At 38.5% G+C, this 19,608-nt stretch overlaps 1 protein-coding gene across 5 annotated transcripts in view; it reads right to left on the reverse strand.

The window, feature by feature from the left end:
• Positions 1 to 19,608, reverse strand: part of ST18 (ST18 C2H2C-type zinc finger transcription factor) — a 166,200-nt gene that overhangs the window by 12,352 nt on the left and 134,240 nt on the right. For 3 of the 5 annotated variants that reach the window (XM_075704749.1, XM_075704750.1, XM_075704751.1), the window contains 4 exons: positions 11,494 to 11,739; positions 5,300 to 5,415; positions 2,366 to 2,428; positions 1,503 to 1,571 (listed from right to left, as the gene is read on the reverse strand). In XM_075704749.1, the coding sequence (XP_075560864.1) occupies positions 1,503 to 1,571; positions 2,366 to 2,428; positions 5,300 to 5,415; positions 11,494 to 11,739 (494 nt within the window). The remainder of the gene's footprint in view (positions 1 to 1,502; positions 1,572 to 2,365; positions 2,429 to 5,299; positions 5,416 to 11,493; positions 11,740 to 19,608) is intronic. The other 2 variants (XM_075704753.1, XM_075704752.1) reach the window with 1 other exon arrangement.

Genomic DNA, 19,608 nt, shown 5'->3' on the forward strand with positions numbered 1-19,608 from the left:
TCACTTATTATACATGGCGTACAGTGTGCGGTTTGTCATTTAAGTCATATGCTGTTGCTCCTCTTTCCTTATGGCATGACCAAAACTCTAGAAGCTTTAGTGGAAAAATAACCATATTGGTATGCAAATTTCCTTATTCACACATGAATATGGGGGGGGGGGCGCTGCATGAGGAGCAACTATTCAAAATATTTGTGTGAGTGTCTATGTATGGCAGAAAGCCAACGAAAGCAAGGACAAATATATATGACTCAGCAATTGATTTCAAATTTGTCAGCATTTTTGCAAGTCAGTTCTTTGCTTCCTGTGCTGCTCTTTTTAAAACAAACTAAACCTAACTTTTATACCTTTGAGACTCTGAGATGGAAAAACTGAAGCATTGTGCCAGTGGGTCAGTTTACCGACCGGCTTTGGGAACTGTTTTGAACAGTTGCCCTTAAAAATGGCCTTTCTTTGCTGTTTTGCTGCATCTGCAGCAGGTTCAACTCCATAGCTACTATCAGTTCAGCATTTTGTTTATAATTCAAGTTGTTGGACTAGTAGATGAGACCACTAACATTTGATCTGAAGAAGCTAACTTGTGACTAAACACTGAGTCAAGCCTAAATGTAGTCACTCCTACTATTAATACAATTAGAACAGCATAATAGTGCCATGATCAGACTATATTTTCTTCTATCTGGACTAGGGCTGAACCTAAAGGACAGAAAGGACAGTCACGGGATTCTCCCCTTTTTACACGCATTCATGAGTTTTTCCAAGCCATCTATTATGGCATCCAATTTACAAGTTGCAGAGGGAAAGCTATGAAAGAACTCTAATTATCCTTTCCTCTTCCCTACATCCTTATTGACAAAGCCAATTCAATAAGTAGATGACTGGTTGCCAGTGCCTCTCTTGACTACAGATTTTTGAAATATTCATATGTCCCTATACATCTGTCTATATAGCAGAGCCTGCACAGTCCTTTTGTAAGTGACATTTCATGGTGAGAATTATGCCAGCACAAAATCATATGACTTGATGTCTGCTTCAGTGACATTAAACTCATAGTATATGGTAGTGAATGATAAAAAATGATTTGCAGGAGTTCTGGTCTCATTTTTAGATTTATTCTAACAAGATTTATTTCTAACTAAATAATTCTACTTTTTTCTAACTGGATCAGACTGAGTTATTTGCCAGATCTGCCTTACATGTTAGATATTTTCTATTTCTCTCTGATTCAGAAATACTGTGAGAGCAACATTTCTCCTTAGTGTTTACATTCCCACCCCAGATCCTGATTAATTCATGAAAATGAAGGGGTACAAAAATGAAGACAGACAAATGGAGAAAAGTAAGCTCTATTTCACTCAAAAGCTTTCAAACCAATTCACTTCAAATTTCAGACAAAGGTTTGACGTAAGTCAGAGCAATTAAAATGAACAACTGCATTACTGTAGGGAACATGTTGATCAAAGATAAATAACAATAGCATTTGTGTTATTATCAGTACTTACTTAAGCTCCTGAGAGTTAGCAGCCATAAGGGATTTTAATGTCTTGTCAGCTAATGGGCAACCAGAAACACTGAAAAAAGGATGATGGGAAATATTTTAGTAAAATAGAACGTGGGTTTTTTTCTTAAAACAGCAAGCTCCAGACAATCCATGACTTAGAATGGGAAAAAAGAGATCCTCAGATACTTGCTCTTGGCAAAGGAGGAGCAGCCAATATCAGGCTGTAGTTCTTAAAGTACTGGAAAGATATACAGTCAGGACCAAAGGTTTCTAAGCCCCTGTAAAGCTTTGCCTAGGGAGGCAGTAGTACACACAGTCCTTCCTTTATGTTGCCTACATGAAGGGCAGGTGGTGCATCTGGTCTACGTGTCTGGCAAAAGGCAGAAAATGCTTCCACCCTGCTCACAAAAGGAAAAGCAGGAAATTACTGTTTCAACCCCTAGGTTGACAGTAGGCTGTTCTAAGGAAAATACTTAGCATCCTCAAGTTATGTTAGCAGATCTATGAATTTCAAAGCCGTTCATAGAGCTATCTGCAGAAACCTCACTAAAATCCATTGCACCAGCATCTGTACAGAGAATGCTTGTACACTTAGGGAAATGAAAACTTTACTAAATGACTTATCAACAGGTCTCAGCTAAGGCATGCAACTACAGTAATAAGCATATGCTGCTTAATTCCTTTAGTCTATTGAGCCCAGACCTTCACAAAATATAACAAAACCAGGAAAACCAGATTATTTTCTGCAAATTACTTTTGATTACTTATCCATGGTTAGTTTAAAAATGTTCAAAGATGATAGCTTTAATTTATAATAATAAAAGTAGCTCTATTTCCTGCTTTAGGCTTCCTGTTGTTTCTTACCTGCGGTGTGAGGCATAGTTTCCTGTTACATGACCGCTACCATCACATCCTGGAGTTGGACAGCTATGCAAAGAAGATGCAATGAAAAATTAGAGTACGTATAATACACCACATAGCTCACTCTACCCTGCAGTGAATTACGTAATGATACTTAGGACAACCATGTTCATCATTACACATCTCAACACTATCATGAAAGTAAAGAAAACTAGCAGAACTTACATGGTACTTCTAGTTTTCAATTATTACTTGAAGCATAGACAGAAAAAAGTTTTCCTATTTCCACCATGCAAATGAGTCAAAACCGTATTTTTTTTTAATCTATACAATATGAAACCACCATGCTCTGCGTAGATTTTTTGGTTACAATTTGGGTTCTTAAATAAAAGGACAGTTTCATTATTGATACCAAATATTGACAGCAATTCATACACGTTAGGGATGAAGTTTCTGGTCTGACCTCCTGTATAACACAGGCCAGAGAACAATAATATTCAAAATAATTCCGTTGACTTCTGACTAAAATAAGGCACCTTCTTTAGAAACACATCCAATCTTTATTTGCTGACATAAGTGAAAAAGTAGGTGTTGCAGTTGCTTGCAGAACAGAAAGCACCTCAAACTCAGACAGCTGAAGTTCAGAACGAGCACAAAAGTTTCCCAAGATATTTATCAGTTGAACTGAGAAGTGATACAAAGGTGGTGTACATTTAGCACAACAAATATGTCCCTTTATGCCAAGAGATGGAGATATGTTTAACTTGGAGATGCTATAGGTTCTGTTTTTTCTCAGCCCTTCTTCAGTCATCACACTGAGCTCATTTATCAAACTGGGATACAGTCTTCTGCAAGAGGGCAAAGATATCAAGAATGCAATTTGTGCATGGAGGGGTAGGTGATTTAAATATCCCTTTCTACAGTATTTTACAACACTAACACCAGCTCTTCAGAGTCACCTTATAAAGGGCTGTGTCTTCTTTCACTGGGCCCATGGATAAGAAGGGAAGCAGAAACTACAAAAAAACTATTAGCTGGTGCTCCATAGTAATGAATAAGGGGTACCCAAGATCTTCACTTGGCTATTTTCTCTGAGCTGGCAGAGTGCAAGGAACTTTTTCAAATCTGTAAAGAGGCCTTAGGAAGACATCAGCCTCATTTTCACAGCCCAGTTCAACTTGAGCAATGCAGTTATGGGCAAGAGAATTAACACGGAAAAAGAAAAAGCACGTGCTAGGAGGTGGTATTTATAAATTAGTTCACTTCAACTGAGCTAACCATGTCAGATTTTTTTTTTTTCTGCCAGTGCTTATGTCATTTTAAAAACTTCCTCATGATGGAGCCACCTGTATTGAATTGTTCTGTACAAGTTCTGAGCTCAGTGGGATTATAGAAAAGCAGTCTGTTCCCTATATTACCTATAGATTCTTCTGATAAATTAAAACTATTTCTTATTTAATTTTCTGGACAGCTATATTTTAGATACCTGTTTCTACTCACTGTTTGAAAATAACACAGTAAAATCACTGTAAGCTGATCATGGCCCTTTAAATACTCTGGAAATTATTATTTAGGAGAGTAGAAAAGTATTTTACAGACATCTCAAAACAGGTCAATACCACAAAGGAATAAATATTACAAAAGAAAAGCCATTAGTCTTCAGGAAATATACTCTCAGTGATTTTTGTATGCGTTTGTTTCAGAAGAGGCAAAACAAACCTGACCTGTAGCAATTTAGGTCATGAACTACAACTGCAGATATAATGTGGAGAGTAGACAACATGCAGACTGCATGGCATGAGAGGAAAGAATCACTCTTTACAGCAGCTTGCCCCAGGGAAATGTAATTTCTAGAGACAGAGGCAGATCTAACTGATTCCGTGCCACTGAGTCTGGGGAGCAGGACACAAGGTGACGGGATGCGACTAATTTATTTGTGGGTGAGCCTGCAGTGATACGTTATGGGCTATCACCGCTAAGCAATACAGAATGCACTTGTCTAGAGAGACTTACTCTGGTTTGGGACAGAAAGAAAAGCGGTATAAATGATTGCTAAGTCCCAGTAGACTATTACAGTGAAAACACTTTATTGATAACAAAATGGCATTGGTGTGAATCCAAAGGGGTTTTGTGAAGAGACTAGATGAGATTTTAAAAAGTGACTGGTGTTATGAGCTGGTTGGGACAATTTTACTGAAAGGATTCTAAACTGAAACAAGCTGTTGCATGCAGAAAGATGTAATGGAATTATCCTGTTTTCTTTGCATTTTATATAGTAAAGTTTTGGAGCTTAAGACAAAGCAAGTGAGTCTCTGTACTTGCGAAAAGAGAGTATTAGCCTACTGTCCCAGAGTGTGAAGATGTGCATCCAATAGATTTTCAGCAGGGCAGAATAACTAACTCTGCTTTGAAGGAAGCAGATGAAGGACTTAAACATAGATTTCATCCAGGTTGGAAAACCCTGGGGTAGCTCCTGTCTTGTGTTTTATCTTTTTCTGAACTTTGCATGTTTCCTATCTGAGAAATCCCCAACACTTCTCCACAAACTCTCAACAGTGGATCTATAACCACAACTGTCCAAATAAAGTTTATTTAATTACGTAAGCATTAGCACAGCCAATCAGTAGCACGCTACAAAACTGTGTGTTTTGTAGAAGGAGATGTTGCCCATTTGTTACCTATCTGTCTCAGGAATAGTGATACCCAGTATAATATTAATCATGAATCTGTCTAGACCCCCAGGCCTACCCTGGCTTGTCTCTGCTCCAAACCTCACGTCTACCCAGTTGCATAGACACAACAGGGATCTACCTGCAGTGACCTGTCATGCAAGTCTCCCTGCTCAGCTCCTGCAAATCTACTCCAAACCAGCACTCAGAAAAACATCACAGTCAGTCTTTAGCAGGGCAGAGGAAAACGTGGCATTTTTTGACTCACGTGATGAGTTCCTTTTTGAGATCTCTTGAATGGAGCTTGGGTTTAGGACTTGGTATGGAGACATCTCCTGGATACTTCTTTTCCTCCATGTTTTCCGGAGAGGTCACTGTATCTTTCTGAAATATTAGATGAGAATGTGACAAAAGGAAGGTTTCTCTCCTCAACGGCTCCCACATATACAACAAATAACTTGCTCTGACAAGAAGAGATTCTCTTGGAAAACATTAAAAAAAAAAAAAAGTCTTAAGAAATGATGGAGAGAGATGCAGAAAGTTTGGTACATCATAATTTCAGGATCTCATAGGTAGACTTTCAAAAATGTTGAACTGTATAATTGTGAAAGTATTTCTGAAGGGGGTTGCTGATGTAAGCTGTACATAGGGAAAATATGGTTTAGATTTTTAAAATGGTGATAAAGAGCAAAGAAAAATACACAGAGAAAATAAAAGCAGTTGCTGAATATAGAGCCAAACAAGACTTCTGCAAGTATGTTCTTGTTTTTTCTGTGCAAGTACATCACCGAGTTTTGTATACAGTTGAAGTGAGTACCATTGTACCGTGAATTACAAAATTACAATCATAAATTAAAAAAACCCTATTGTACACAAGCATATGTAAATGCAAAGCCCTTTAGAACTGAATGATGTGTTATCTTATTCAAAAAGCAGATTCTTGATAAAATAAAAATCATAAGAACAAAACTGCTTTGAAATTTTCTTAGTAGCAGGCTGCTAAGGGTAGTTCTTGATTTCTATTATTTGCAGATTAAAATCATCACTGCTACAGTGCTGTCTGATGGGTGGTATGGACCATGAATATTCACTCCCTTGGGAAGGCATTTTGTAAATCTGGAGTCCTGAAAGGAAATTACATTTTTGTTTTCTGAAAAATCTTCTTTGATCACTTCAAAATGTCTTGGTTTACACTGTTTTGAGAATTAATGCCTTCAATTATTATTATTTTGATAAAGGATAAGTATTTCCTTTCTGGAGGGATGCTCTGTGGATATTGTATCATTCAAGAATTCTCCAAAGCCCATACCATCAATTATCAAATCTGTATTAATCCCTTCTGGGACTTCATGTTGGTTTTGTGACTCCATTCCAATACTCAGGTAGGTATTGCCCAGAGATTGCCATGTGTAGGAGCGGAAACTGCTGCCTGTGGTTGAGGGGAGAAGCTCCCAGCTCCTGCTACACTCACAGGGCTGGTGCCATAGATGCTCTGGGCTTGTGCAGCTGACAAACGTGCCAGGACAGAGGGGCAGGGATGTCTGCAGAGCTGTTAACACAGAGCGGAGGGCTGAGGAGAATCTGGATTGAAAATGGAGATTCTGCCTAACGGGACTTGTAAGCTCTGCGGGGGTGTTTCTTCTGATAAAGCTTCCATATGGTCCTCAATTCTGGCAGCTCATCTTTGCCTGTTTGGAGACTGGATCCTCAATATGACTTCCTTCTGCTTTCTGGTACTGGCTACCTACTGCCTACTGAAACTCACACTACACATACATACAGAAACCATGCCATATTATTGCTATATCAATTACTACTGATTTTTGCAACCACATTTGTGGGGTTAGTTTGTCTCAGAATAATCTCATCTCTACAAATATAGAAAGCAAAAATACATATATTCAGCTTTCTAAACATTCTTTCATAGTAATTATCGAGTAATTCTTTTAAATAAAAAAAAAAAGCTGATACATTTCAGGCTTTTAGAATTTTCTTTCTAAAGGAAAATTCAGATAAGGAGTAATAGAGAAAATTAAAAGCAATGATAGATATTGTTAAAATGTTAATACAGAAATAATAAATAGTTGAAAGTCCTCCAAACATGGAAACGAAAATGCTAAAAACCAAAAGTGGAAAAATGAATGCCAGCTTTGTTCAAGATTCAAGAAACCTCAAAAACTGTTTTCCAACATTGAGTTAAATCCAGTTTCTAGTGGCATATGGGGGTGTTTTTGCCACTGCAATCTGCAGAATGGGAATTCTAGTTCCTGACTCTCTCTGTCAAAAAGTTCTCACCTGCTTTTCTTATATACATGTAAATGCAAGCTCCTACAGGGATCATCACCACTGTAAGACACTGTAAAATCAAAAGCTCCCAAAAGAAGCAACAAAATGGTGGATCCTCTGTTGCCAGCTGCAAGGGGTCAGATGTCAAAATAACTTAAAAAAACACAGGTAAGGTGGTTTCCATTTAAAGCAGTGGAGGTTGAAGAAGGCTAGCTTATCAGTTTTCGCTCTATCAGCTAACTCTGAAAGGCTACATCTGTATCACTGAACGGACAACCAATGTTGTGTTTCTAAAAATTTAGTGCATGTCTTGTCTGGATCCTAACTGTATCAAGACCAGGCACACATCTGCCTCCTCCACTTCTTGTCAAAGGTCCGACTGAGAGGACCCTGGAGTAGAGGGTGGTGGAAAGACCACTCTGGCACTCCACTGGGATCCTGGGCTATGTGATGTACCTCAGGATGCACCTGCAGCAAACAAGAGTAGCTGTAACTGTTCATGCTGGAGGGTTTATTAATATTTTCATATATATAGCTGGTGTTCTTTATCTAAAATGAAAGATATCTCTTGATCTTTTGCTGGTGATGGACCAGAAACTTGTGTGTGTGAGTTATTCATCACGTCACTGTCTGATACCTGCTGCACAGAGAGGACTGATTGAGAATTATGTATATCAAGGCTTGACAAAATACTACAGCACTGCAGTTCACAGCTTCGTTTAATGATGTTTCACTGAATCGTTTAACAAAAATAAGATTGCAAGATGAATGCTGACATGGGTATATCTACAGCCACCAGCATAACTGATACCAGAGGGTTTAGAATTGCAGTATTTTCATTATCTAGCTTTGAAATAATTAATTTTTTTCAAATCTTAATTGTGAATTTCCTGAATTGACTTATTAAGATTTGTAATTTTTTTAAACCAATAGCAATACACGCACATAAATACACAAACACCTACAATTTCACAGTAACTGCTCCTTTGAAAAAGAAAAAGATCTAGTAAGGACCAAAGTGGGAATAAAAGCTTGTTTCCTAGTTAACATCCATTAGCGTATTTCCCAGGAATGAGGGACACATATAGATATTTAAACAGGTGATTTCTCCAGCATTGTCTTAGCACCTTGTGGAACACATTATTCAAGCAGGATGAAACCTTCAGATGTGTAGAAGCTGCAAAATGAATACAGTGCAAAGGGAATGCAGGCAGAATACTACTGAAACTCTGTCTTTCTAGGACCTTGCATCAGTATATGTGGCCCAAAAGGGGCTGCATCTGTCTGAAATGAGTAGGTCAGACCTAAAGACCAAATATTTTTGGTCTTCCGCACCTAGGACTGAGTGCAGAGCATCACGCCTTGACTTGTGTGCTTTTCCAGTGATTTAACTTTAGAGGGAGAGATAATCCTTTGGGAAAACACCTTTAGAACATCCCACTTCTTGGTCTGTTAGGTGATGATTGTCACAGCTAGTCAAGCCCGATCATATGTATAATTTTTCCTTTCCCATTTGAACTGATTTCTAACTAAATATTATTAAAATTCTGAAGAATTCTGGACTAAAAGGAAAATCAGAACCAGCCCAATCAGTCCAAAAACTACTATTTTCTGCAAAGAGCATGTGTGTATTCACGCATGCACACTGCAAAGAGAAAGCAAGCAATGAAACTCCATTAATGTACAGATGGAAGTTTATATTGATTTCAGCAAAGACCAGAACATAATGGTAACATGAATAACAGATAATAGCATCTGGCACTTTTAACATTTTTAAGCCCTGAAATCTTTGGAGAACTGACAGTTGAACTAACTGACAGCTCTAGTTATTTCTCAGCGCTTTCCTTTTGGAGAGCTTTTGAGCTTTTTCCAAATTCAGAATTTTTTTTTTTTAAGGGGGCATCTGGACAGGCTATTTCACTGAGAGAGAGAGAGACAATATTTTCTGGAAATTACCACCAAAATTAAGCAACTGTTGTGCATATGAACCAGATAACAATGAATTAGAAATAGATATAATCAGTCATTTTCTTTGCATGAGGATAACTGCCAGTCTTCGATGTGCAAAACAGAGCCTCTGGCCCTGAGATCACTGGACATGTCAGTGCTCCCTGGGATGGCAAAAGCTCACAGCAGAGGTCTGGAGCCAGATCCTTGATTAGGGACAAACTGCACAGTGTCAAAACACTGAGTACATGGGGCAAGGGTGCCTGAACGTGGACCTTTATGTCCCATTGGGTCATCCACTGATGCCTCCAGCTCCCTGTAAGGGAAAGGGAAGCAGCCAGCCACCCATTGAGGCCTTCCAAAAGTCGAGCAGGCATTGCGAGGGGACGTAGAGATGCTCCTGCCATGGCTATTTGCTGAGCTGTGGTGGCAGCAGGGAGGAGGAGCAGCAGGACAGGCCCCTTGCCAAGTCTGCGACACCGATTGATCCCCTGCAGCAAGGCGGTTCTCTCAAAGCTGGATGTGCTTGCACATTATGCAGCATGAATGGGGAAGAGCCTGAGCCCTCAGTCTACTGCCTCATGTCAAACCCACTCCAAAACCCTGATACAGGGATCATGCTCTTGTTGCTGAGGTAAGGAGCATCAGCAGCCCCACAGAGGTGACCGCAAAGTGCTCTTCAAGACAACCCAGCCTCCAAGAAATGATCCCCCATAGCGCAAACTGTATCAGAGGTATCATTATGACAGGTCTCTACCCAGTGCCGACAGATTTTTTTCTTCACACAACTGAACTATCTTTTATTTCCAGGTATTTTTGGAATTGGAGGCCTGGATCCCCTAACCTCAACCCTAAATAGATGTACCCCATCTATGTCTTCTTGAAGTGCCAGTTTTGATTTTTGAACAAAAGATAATTTTGTAATAAATATAATGTTCAAATGCTATTATTTGGTATATAAAACCAAATAGGGAGGAAATGTATTTGAAGCTGAATAAAAACTCCAAATTGGGAGATCTTTTTTTCTGCTTCAGAAAGCTATCACTCAGGCTTGTCTATGTTAATTACCAAGATTTTATCTAATTACCCTTTAAAGGTGCTTATGGTCCCTTCCTGATTTAAGAAAAAAGCAAGCAATCCATATTCTGACAGCCAGGCTCAAGAGAAAGAAAGAAAACCAAACTTGCCAGTGAAATAAAAGAATAGGAAAGAAAGGAGACTGTGCTGACGTGTTGCCAAGATAGGATAAATAGACGTGAAAGAGCAAAACAGAAACAAAACCAAAATCAAGACAATTATCTACTTGGAAGTGGCAGTCTAGAAGTTTAGCCATAAAAGTTGGAAAGTTACTAAATAAAAATATTTGCTGAAATTTTAGTTGATCATCTTTGTTCCTGCTACTGCATTTTCAAGTTTGGGCTTTTACATTTCCTAGGACAGGTTGGAAAGGGAAGTCAGCTGTATATACTCATCTAGTTTTTCTATGCATTTTGTTATGGGATAAAAAATATCACAATTCGTGGAAATTATGTACATAGCCTCTTGTGTTACTTGTAAACAAAACCTTCAGGAATTCCTATCAATTTTTTATTTCTGAATTTGTGCTCTCAGACTGACTTCTGGACCATTAGACTCACTTGTGAGATGTAAGACTCACCGGCAGAGATTTCTTGAAGTATGTTAAATGTAAAATAAAAAGTTTTCCATGGAAAGAATATTGCAGGCAAGGGTCTAAGTATATGTTTAAATACTTAGATAATGAGTTACCTAGGATTACAAAGAGTTGGTGCAGAAAAATTACTTTATGTTTCAGCATGAAAAAACTGTCATTTTTTCTTTTCTTTTTTTTTTTTTTTTTGAGCAATCCCTAGGTCATTTGGATATATGTGCTACAGGACTGAGTCATTAGGAAGAAAATTTTTTTAAAAAAATCTCTAATTGTGCATAACTTTGATTTCCTTATCTTAGAGACTTATAGGCATTCGCAACCCATACTGAAATCAACAGTTTTTGTTTTCAACCTCTGAAAGTAGGGTCTGAGACCAAGATTTCAAAGTAAGTAGTGGTTTTTTATGCCACATCTGAGAGGGCATTAAAACCAACTCAATGTTCACAAACCTCTACCTGTGCAAATCGATTCCCTTTATACTGCACTGGATTGGTCATCCCAAAGACCATCATATTGCCACTCATCCAAGGGAAAAATTCACTCAGAAACTGAAAAAATACCTCTTTTTCTTCTTCTTTCCTGCCATGGGTCTTGCTGTAGTTGATTGGTGTATCCCAGCCTTCCTGTTCACAAAGAGCCTGGTAGAAGGCTGCATTTACCAGGATGCTGCTTGTTTTGAAAGGAGAAGAGGAAGGAGTGGGAAGTGCTGTGCTGGAAGAAGTGAGAGGCATAACTTTGTCTTGGCTTCGGTTCTTTTTCATGCTCAAATCCAGAGTGCCATTTTCATCCACTTCTATCTCAGCTCCCTGACATGCAACAGGAAACAGAAACACGTTTAGCTGTGGCCACGGTGAGGCTGCAACATAACCATGTGGTGCTTTTAAAGGATAAATATAAATGCACGCTTTTATTTAAATTTGTCTGAATCTAAAACCAGCTTTTCGATTTATATCAGTTAATGTCCAACTCTTAGGCAGACTTAAGAGTAGCTTCAGTAATGGTATCTCTGCATCTCAGCTTAAACATAGTAAGCAGAATTTAAATAAGATGCCTTTAAACCATAACCTATACACCCTAAAGCTAGTTTTATTTAAAAAAAGTTTAGCTTTAAATCTTCTTGATCTTTTCACTCTTACAGAGAACTATGACCCCAATTCACAGTTAAAAGCATTAATGCATTGTTTAGGTCATCAAGAGCATTACTATTACATATCCTCCCTCCACCCGCCCCCACCCCAGAAATATTACAACATCTGCATCATGGGGGAGAGAAGGAGGGGGGAAGAAATAAGCCTAAAAGTAGCACAGTAGGAGAAATTTTCACTACGGTTTTGTTCATCACTCAGAATAACATATTGCCTTAATCATGGTTTGACTAGCCACTAAGGCACAGGTCTGCACTGAGGCCACTAGACTGGGAGCCACAGGAGGATCTTTAGGAGGTTCTCCCTGATGGAGACCTTCAGCATGAGTTAACAAAGCCTTTGCTACTTGGAAAGTGCAGCAAAGAGCAGCCTCTGATTGCAGGAGTGTGTGCAGTTTGGGGAGAGACCCAACTTCTCTTTCCAGGCTGGGAGAAGCTCTCAGAGCAGCTCCTGCTCACAAGAAGGGGAAAGTGCTGCTTAGCTGTACAAGAACAAACGAAGGAAAGCTCACTGTTCTGCCTTACCCGTCTGACCACAGAAGAAGAGTACAAACTCCTCTTCTTGGAATGATTAAAAGCTCCCGAACATACAACTTACTAACTGAAGCAACAACAAGTTTCCCCTCATGCTCAATATGCAACACTTCATATTGACCTATTGTGTATCTAGGGATGAGTATAGGACCAGTCCTTGCTATTGCCAACAATTACTAAAGTCAAGTAGGGGAAGAGGTGAAAGAGGTGGCTTCTACAGGAGCACTTGGTAGTCTTGTTCTGTGTGTTGCTCTGAATAAAGTGGAAAAATTCAAAGACTGTAGAGATAAATAACAATGCCATAGATCTACACATGTAGAATGCTGTAATTAACACTGCTCTGCGTATTCCTGTTATTGTCATCACTAGAATTTTTTATTTGCATCACCACAAAGCTCAGATACCACTTGGGAATTTGGGGCTAGATATGTTAGGTGCTGTAGGACACAGTCATATAAACCCAGATTGAGACTTCCCACCTTGAGTAATATAAAAGTAAACCCATAGTGTAAGTGAATCACCTAGACACTGTGTTGTAAATGGAAAAGAGACAGGTATGTCCAGGGTGCAAGTTTTTCCATCTTTCTTAGACCTCTTCCTTAGGATGAGACAAGACACTGGCAGAAAGAGTCTTTTTCTCTTTCTTCCCATTAACTGTTTCTGGAGCTTGGTGATTAGTCAACCATTTAATGGTTAAAGATAAGTCAGTGAAATTTATCCTTGCTTGAGGATCTTAAAAACAGTTGTGGTGAAACAGGGAATCCTTCCCTTGTGCTGAAAGTGTGACATGGCCACCCTGCTTGGACTGAAGGCACAAGCTTCCTTTGTGCAGCCTTGTTTTCTACCACTGCCAGTGGTGACTCATTTAAAGGTAAAATGCATCTGATGAAATCTTTTTAATCAGAAGGAAAATGTTGATAGAAGATGAAAATTTAGGGCCCTGCGATTCCTTCTCATGTAGGCATCCTGACTCCATTTTGTATCCATTGGCCTAAGACAGATGCCCACCTAGACTGAAGCACTACCAAGCCATCTGCTTGCCCCTGGTTCAGAAACTCGGGCACCTCTTATGTTTGCTTCTCCTGCATAGCAAGCTTCACATTTTCAATCATAGAGCTTAAAGAGAGAGATGTTTTATTATATTTATGGGAAGTAAATACACTTCTAATATGTTCATACTAAGACGCTTTGGTTATATCTTTCTGCCCCTTTTTAGTAAATAGTTTAATCTCCTGTGATAGTTTTAAGCCCTGAATTTGACAGTGCAGCTTATCCTGGATAATAACTTAGTAACCACAACATCTTATGCCATCTGTATAATATCAAATACATTTTTATACCAGCATTAATAAACCTTAGTTACAAAAATCCAAGATATTAACTATATCAGTGCCAAACACACACTCCAGTATCTGACAATATAACTCTGCCATGATTGCCCCAGTGTTTTTTGGCTTCATAGTTGATACGTAACTATAGCAATGAAACAGAGCTACAGTAATCAAGTTTAATGACCAATGTAAAGTAAAATGCTAAATATTGTAGTTGCTGACATTTTTCATAATAAAAAAACTTGGGTTAAGTCTGCACAACCAACATTCACATAAAATTCCAGACCTCTGTGACAGATGGCTTAGGAAAGGAGTCCATGTGACTGGGCTGCAGTAGTTTTATAGTGCAAAACCCATAAATAGTGCAGATTCTCTGTCACTGACAAAATATCAACTACTCAGAAGGCAACAGCAACAACAAAAAGGACCAAAATCAATCAAGGTCCCCTCCTCAATGAAATTGTACATAGAAAAATATCAGGAAACGTATTGTCTCTGAGAAACAGATACCATTAGCCACAACAAGGAGGCCTGGCTGATAAGCAGAACATTTACTAGCAAGGATATTCAAAGCTTTCTCAGCACTTTCCTGAAATTCACGTAGAAGTTGGGTTGTCCAACACGCACCTAATTCTGCTTAGGGAAGGCTGGGTTGTGTGTTTGTGAAGTAGTGTACAGATGGGGTTTAAGTGAGCTCACAGATGCACACAACAATTAAATATAGTCATGGAAAAAATATCCCCTTTTGCCCATCGCAGGATGGATCACACGTTTACAGCATGGCTTTTTATTCAGAATGGTATAAAAGAGCTATCACTTTGCTGCCTTCATAGCAAACTCCAAATGGCAGAGCAAAAAGAGAGGATAGTCAGAGATACTGCTCCAGTTTTCATTCCTACTCATATCCCACCCTCCTCTCAATATGTCTCCTTTGCTTGTTTTACCACATTTATTTTTACATTAATTTTAAAATGGAACTAAAAAGACGAAAACGGCAAATGGCAAAAAATGCTAGAGCAGTGCTATGACATGCTGACAGAAAATGGCACTTACTATGCTTAGCTCAGACTTGTAAAGGCTGTGTTCTCCTCAGTGAAGGCAAGATCTTATTACTGTCGACTCTACTGCATGTGTGAACAGGCCTATATTTATCCATTTATCATGACATATTTAAAATATAGCTACCAAAACAATGTAAACTGTTCTGATTCTTCCTTAAAAATGTAAGCAAAATAAAGATGCAAATGTATCTTATTATTTCCTGACTTATGTTAGTTTGCAGCTGTGTAAATCTTTGGAGCCTGATTTTGATCTTATTTACATTTACATTTACATTTACACTCATGTAAACGTGGACAAAATCCATTGAAGCAATGAAGAAAAATCAATGAGGGTGAGAGGATACACATGGTAATTAAATTCAGGTTAGTCTTTATCTACTCCCACATCAGTGACAGTGCAATCACTCCCACAGGTTTTACAAGCAGCTGGAAAAAGGATTCCAGAATAAAAAAATGAGAGAAAAATGACTGAAGCATATTTTCTTTATTCCAGGATCTATTCAGTGAAAAGATAAGGTACAAGTAGTACTCTACTATGAATATCTATCTAAAATGAAGACTAATATAAATATGTAAACAAAAAAATGGTCTCTATCCTCTTCAAGTGCTTTGTACTTTAAAGTCAAGCTTTTTCAGCCTCCTTTATGACATAAATATTACAGAATATTTTTTAGTACATTATTAAGTCTTGTCCTTAGAACTGAACTACATCAGCTAGGAAAATAAAGGATGTTGGGTTTTGTGATAAATTACTTCTCATTTTTTCATATGCTTTTGGTCCATCTGATCACTCACAACATTTAATACTCTGCGGTGTGTCTCCAGTAACGATTACAAGTTAAGCTTTATCTCATAGCTGGATCAGAAAGAGTGAATTATTGTGTCTGCATGAATCTTATTTCAAACCTGTGACCTTAGGGAGATTGTATCATCACATATAAGGGGGGTTTATGTATTCTTTGGTTGGCATCAGCCATACAACTTAATACTAAGTAAGCCCAAAGAAACAACATTATCAATGATTTTGCATTCCCACTAGCAGTTCAGTCTGGTTTGGGAAGCTCAAAAGGGCTCTTCAGTTCTGGTATTGGGAGTAACTCTGGAACTAGTATCTTGCATGTGTATGAATACTGTTCTTAATGCAACTCCATCCAAAAGAGTACAATCTTTTCTATTCCCAGCCAATAAAAATACATATACATGGTCCTCAATTCTTCAGACTTAAATTTAAGCCATTGAGTTCTTCTGCAGCAAACTAAAATACTAATTTGGGTTAAAATAAGAAAACTCATAAATGCCCAGCAACATCTGAGACGCAAATGAAGTCACAATTTCAGCCCAGAGCAACTCTCAACTTCAAAAAAGCCAGCCAAGAATGTACTCAAGGAGCAATATGCACAGCAGTATAACAGGATGGTACCTGGTGATATTCTTGGCTGATTTTTCATCCTGTATTTAGGCTTTAAGGTATTTGGAGTAAAAAACTGCCTGACAAATGTACTGAGTACTAACTACATTGTTGAAATAATTGATGTAATTATCACCATCATGAATATCCAAGAATGGAGAGATGACATAATTTTGTTCAAAAACAGAATTTGAACTTTAAACATTTTTAGCAAGTGTCATTTTTTGTTTTCTTTCAAGGCATAGTGTACATATGCCATTTTGTCTAAACAGGTGGGAAAAACACCAAAACAGTCAACAAAATGTTTGGCAAGCAGTAGTGATGAGGATACAGATAAACTGTATTGCTTGCAGATACCTCTGTGAGACGTGAATGTGGTGAAGGCTGTAAACAGGGAAGATCTCTGGATGTTATGATGATGTAGACCTTGCACTGTGCTAGAAACTGCAGGCTAAGCCTTCTAGGAGAGTCCTTCTGTTTACTTCGATGGGAGTTGAATGCAGCTACATAAGCTGCAAAAATCAAATGCTGACCAGGAGACTGGTTTAGGGTACAGACCACATGAGAATGGGCTGATCAGGATTATATTCAGGGGAACAGTTTAATACAGTCCCAGCTGTCTGCACCTGTGGGGTTGAATGGCTCGGGCAATGTAACATTAATGTGGCATTAATTGGTTTTTAAAACAGTATCACCAAGGTATCTGATGATCTTAGTATTTTATATGCAACTGATAGATAATTCAGGGAGAAAGCTTAGGATCCATTTTACTGCCCATTTCAGAATAAATTTATTCTTTAAATTGCTTAATTTATAAATTCGTAATTTTAATCTAGCAGTATTTGGCAGAACATCTTCGTACATTAGATCTCTGTGAAGCTTTGCTGACCAATGGTACTGCTAATGTGTAATCTGATTACTCTTGCTACCTTTCTCTCCCTTTTTTGGCTTAGGCTCTCCCTTTTGAACTAATATGTAGAGAATGTGAGATATATATCTGAAAATCCATTAAATTCATGAAATTTAGAACTGTGCTGTAAAGAATACTCACTTTTTCATTTGTTATCTATACTTACAGGAAAGTGGTGAATATTCAAGGTAAAACATCCAACTCAACTAAAAATGGACAACACTCTGGAAGTCAAGAAATAAAATTTGAGAGACAGAAATAATAAAAAAAAATACTTCAGGAATACACGTGTGCTAAACAATGTTTTGCTGTTTTCCCCACCTGTTTAAGCAAGGCGACATATGCGTGCCTTGAGCGAATACAAGAAAATGACATTTGCTTGAAATGTTTGAAGTTCGAGTTCTGCTTTTAAAACTTAGAAACACAATATTTTTACAGTGCTGACAATTGTGTAACTTGCAAAGGATTTGCAAGTTTATCTGCAGCCTCTGGCAGCCCCGCTGGCCCTTGCTCTACCACTACACTGTCTCCCACCTGCAAAGTGTCATGGCTTGGATTGCTGGGAGGCTGCCTGATGCTCATATAAGAGCGAAGACCTTTACAAGCCAGGAGCTTTGATCGCTAACGTATGGACAATTCTAATCAGGTTTTCTTAGGCAAAGGAACAAAGAAATGTGGCAAGGGACAGGGTTTAGATGTCTGATACTATGGGGCTCTGAACACAGCCACCCCACACAGGTATTTTCAGACCTGGTGAATGTATGTGCTGTCAAGAGTAGAAAAAGGAAATCGTTAACACTGTAGTCATCTGTTGATGCTGCATTATTTGAGTCCAAACACTGAGAAAGTCTCAAGAGATGCTTATTATGATCTAAAAATATGTAAGATATTCTAGCAGTTAAACATTTACCTTTGCGGCCAATACCAGCTACAAAACAATTCAGAAACATTGATATATATATAGTAATCTCTTTTAAAACTAGTCTTATTTTTTGCTTCATATTTTTAAAATAAGAAAGTATCTTCACTAAAGAGAGTTCAGAGATTTACTTCCACAATTTTTTGTTGGAGTCCTGTATAATAAAAATAATAAACAGCCAAAACCAAATAAAAATGGGTTTTGTGTTGTTTTGGCAACTAAATCTGTTTGGGGCTTACTTGCCTGTGTTCTGGCCAGAAGCTAATTCTGATTCTTGTGTCAGATGTTTTGTAGCAGTATGCCCTCCAGAAAGTCTGGCAAAAGTGGAGGCAGGCAGATAGCAAGGTATGCAGGTGATTTTCTTTTAGGCTGGATTCCTGGCTGTGAAAAAGGAGTAAGCTATGCGCCCCAAGTGTCCCTCCATATCGTTACTATTATGTTCACTTCCATTCAAACCTTCCCCATGCTTTGGCAACTGTGAAGCAGGTACGGAGGAGAAAATCTTTGGGTTATGCCTGCTCCCTTTACTGCTCTTCTCTGGCAAGAAGGTCTATTGCTGAGGTCAGCCAAAGGCTGCGGCAGCAATTTAATCCAGCCATTGGCATCAGTTTCCATTTCCCTGCTAGAAGAAGTCTCTATTGAAGACCAGCGGAAGGAGCTTACTGCAGCATGTAGCAGGGATGGATCTGTCATCTGGAAAAGTTTCCATGAGCAATCTTTGAGACAGATAATGCCTGTGTTATGGGGAATGCATGTGGACAGACTCTAAGAGGTCTACTCTGGGGCATCTTGCAACATTGGTTTCAAGATCCAAGATTTCACAAGTGGAAATGAAAGGCAGAAAAGTAGAGGATACCACTCAGCAAAGGAGCAAGGCTTGGAATACATAACAAGGTGTTACACTGGTGGTAAAATAAGTGGTTCCCCTCAGAGAATAACACCTAACCTCTTAGGAATGGTGAATGAAGGCCCAGGCAAATTGCAAACCCATGGCTGTGGAAAGCAACTCTATCTGGACTGAGACAATAGACAAGGTAGAATAACACTGACTTGCAGAGAAATAGGGCATCTGTTTTTTGAGTCAGTCCCACAGCAGAAACAGACCTGCTACTTTGTGTTTTGATAAATATATGTCTTTTACATCCCCAATGATTTCTTCTCAACTTCTTGTAATGGCACCCTCTCATCTACACAGAGCTTTCAAAAGTTTCATTGCAGTAGAGTATGTCTGACTTCAATACAAATAATAAACAACAGTGGTCCCACAACCACGGTCATCAGAAGAAAATCTTGTCTATTTTCATCAGCAGTATAATACTATGTAATGGCACAGAAAATAAGGCTCATAGCTCACACAGTACCATTTGT

Source organism: Pelecanus crispus, chromosome 2 (genome assembly GCF_030463565.1).
Source record: "Pelecanus crispus isolate bPelCri1 chromosome 2, bPelCri1.pri, whole genome shotgun sequence".
NCBI lineage: Eukaryota > Metazoa > Chordata > Aves > Pelecaniformes > Pelecanidae > Pelecanus > Pelecanus crispus.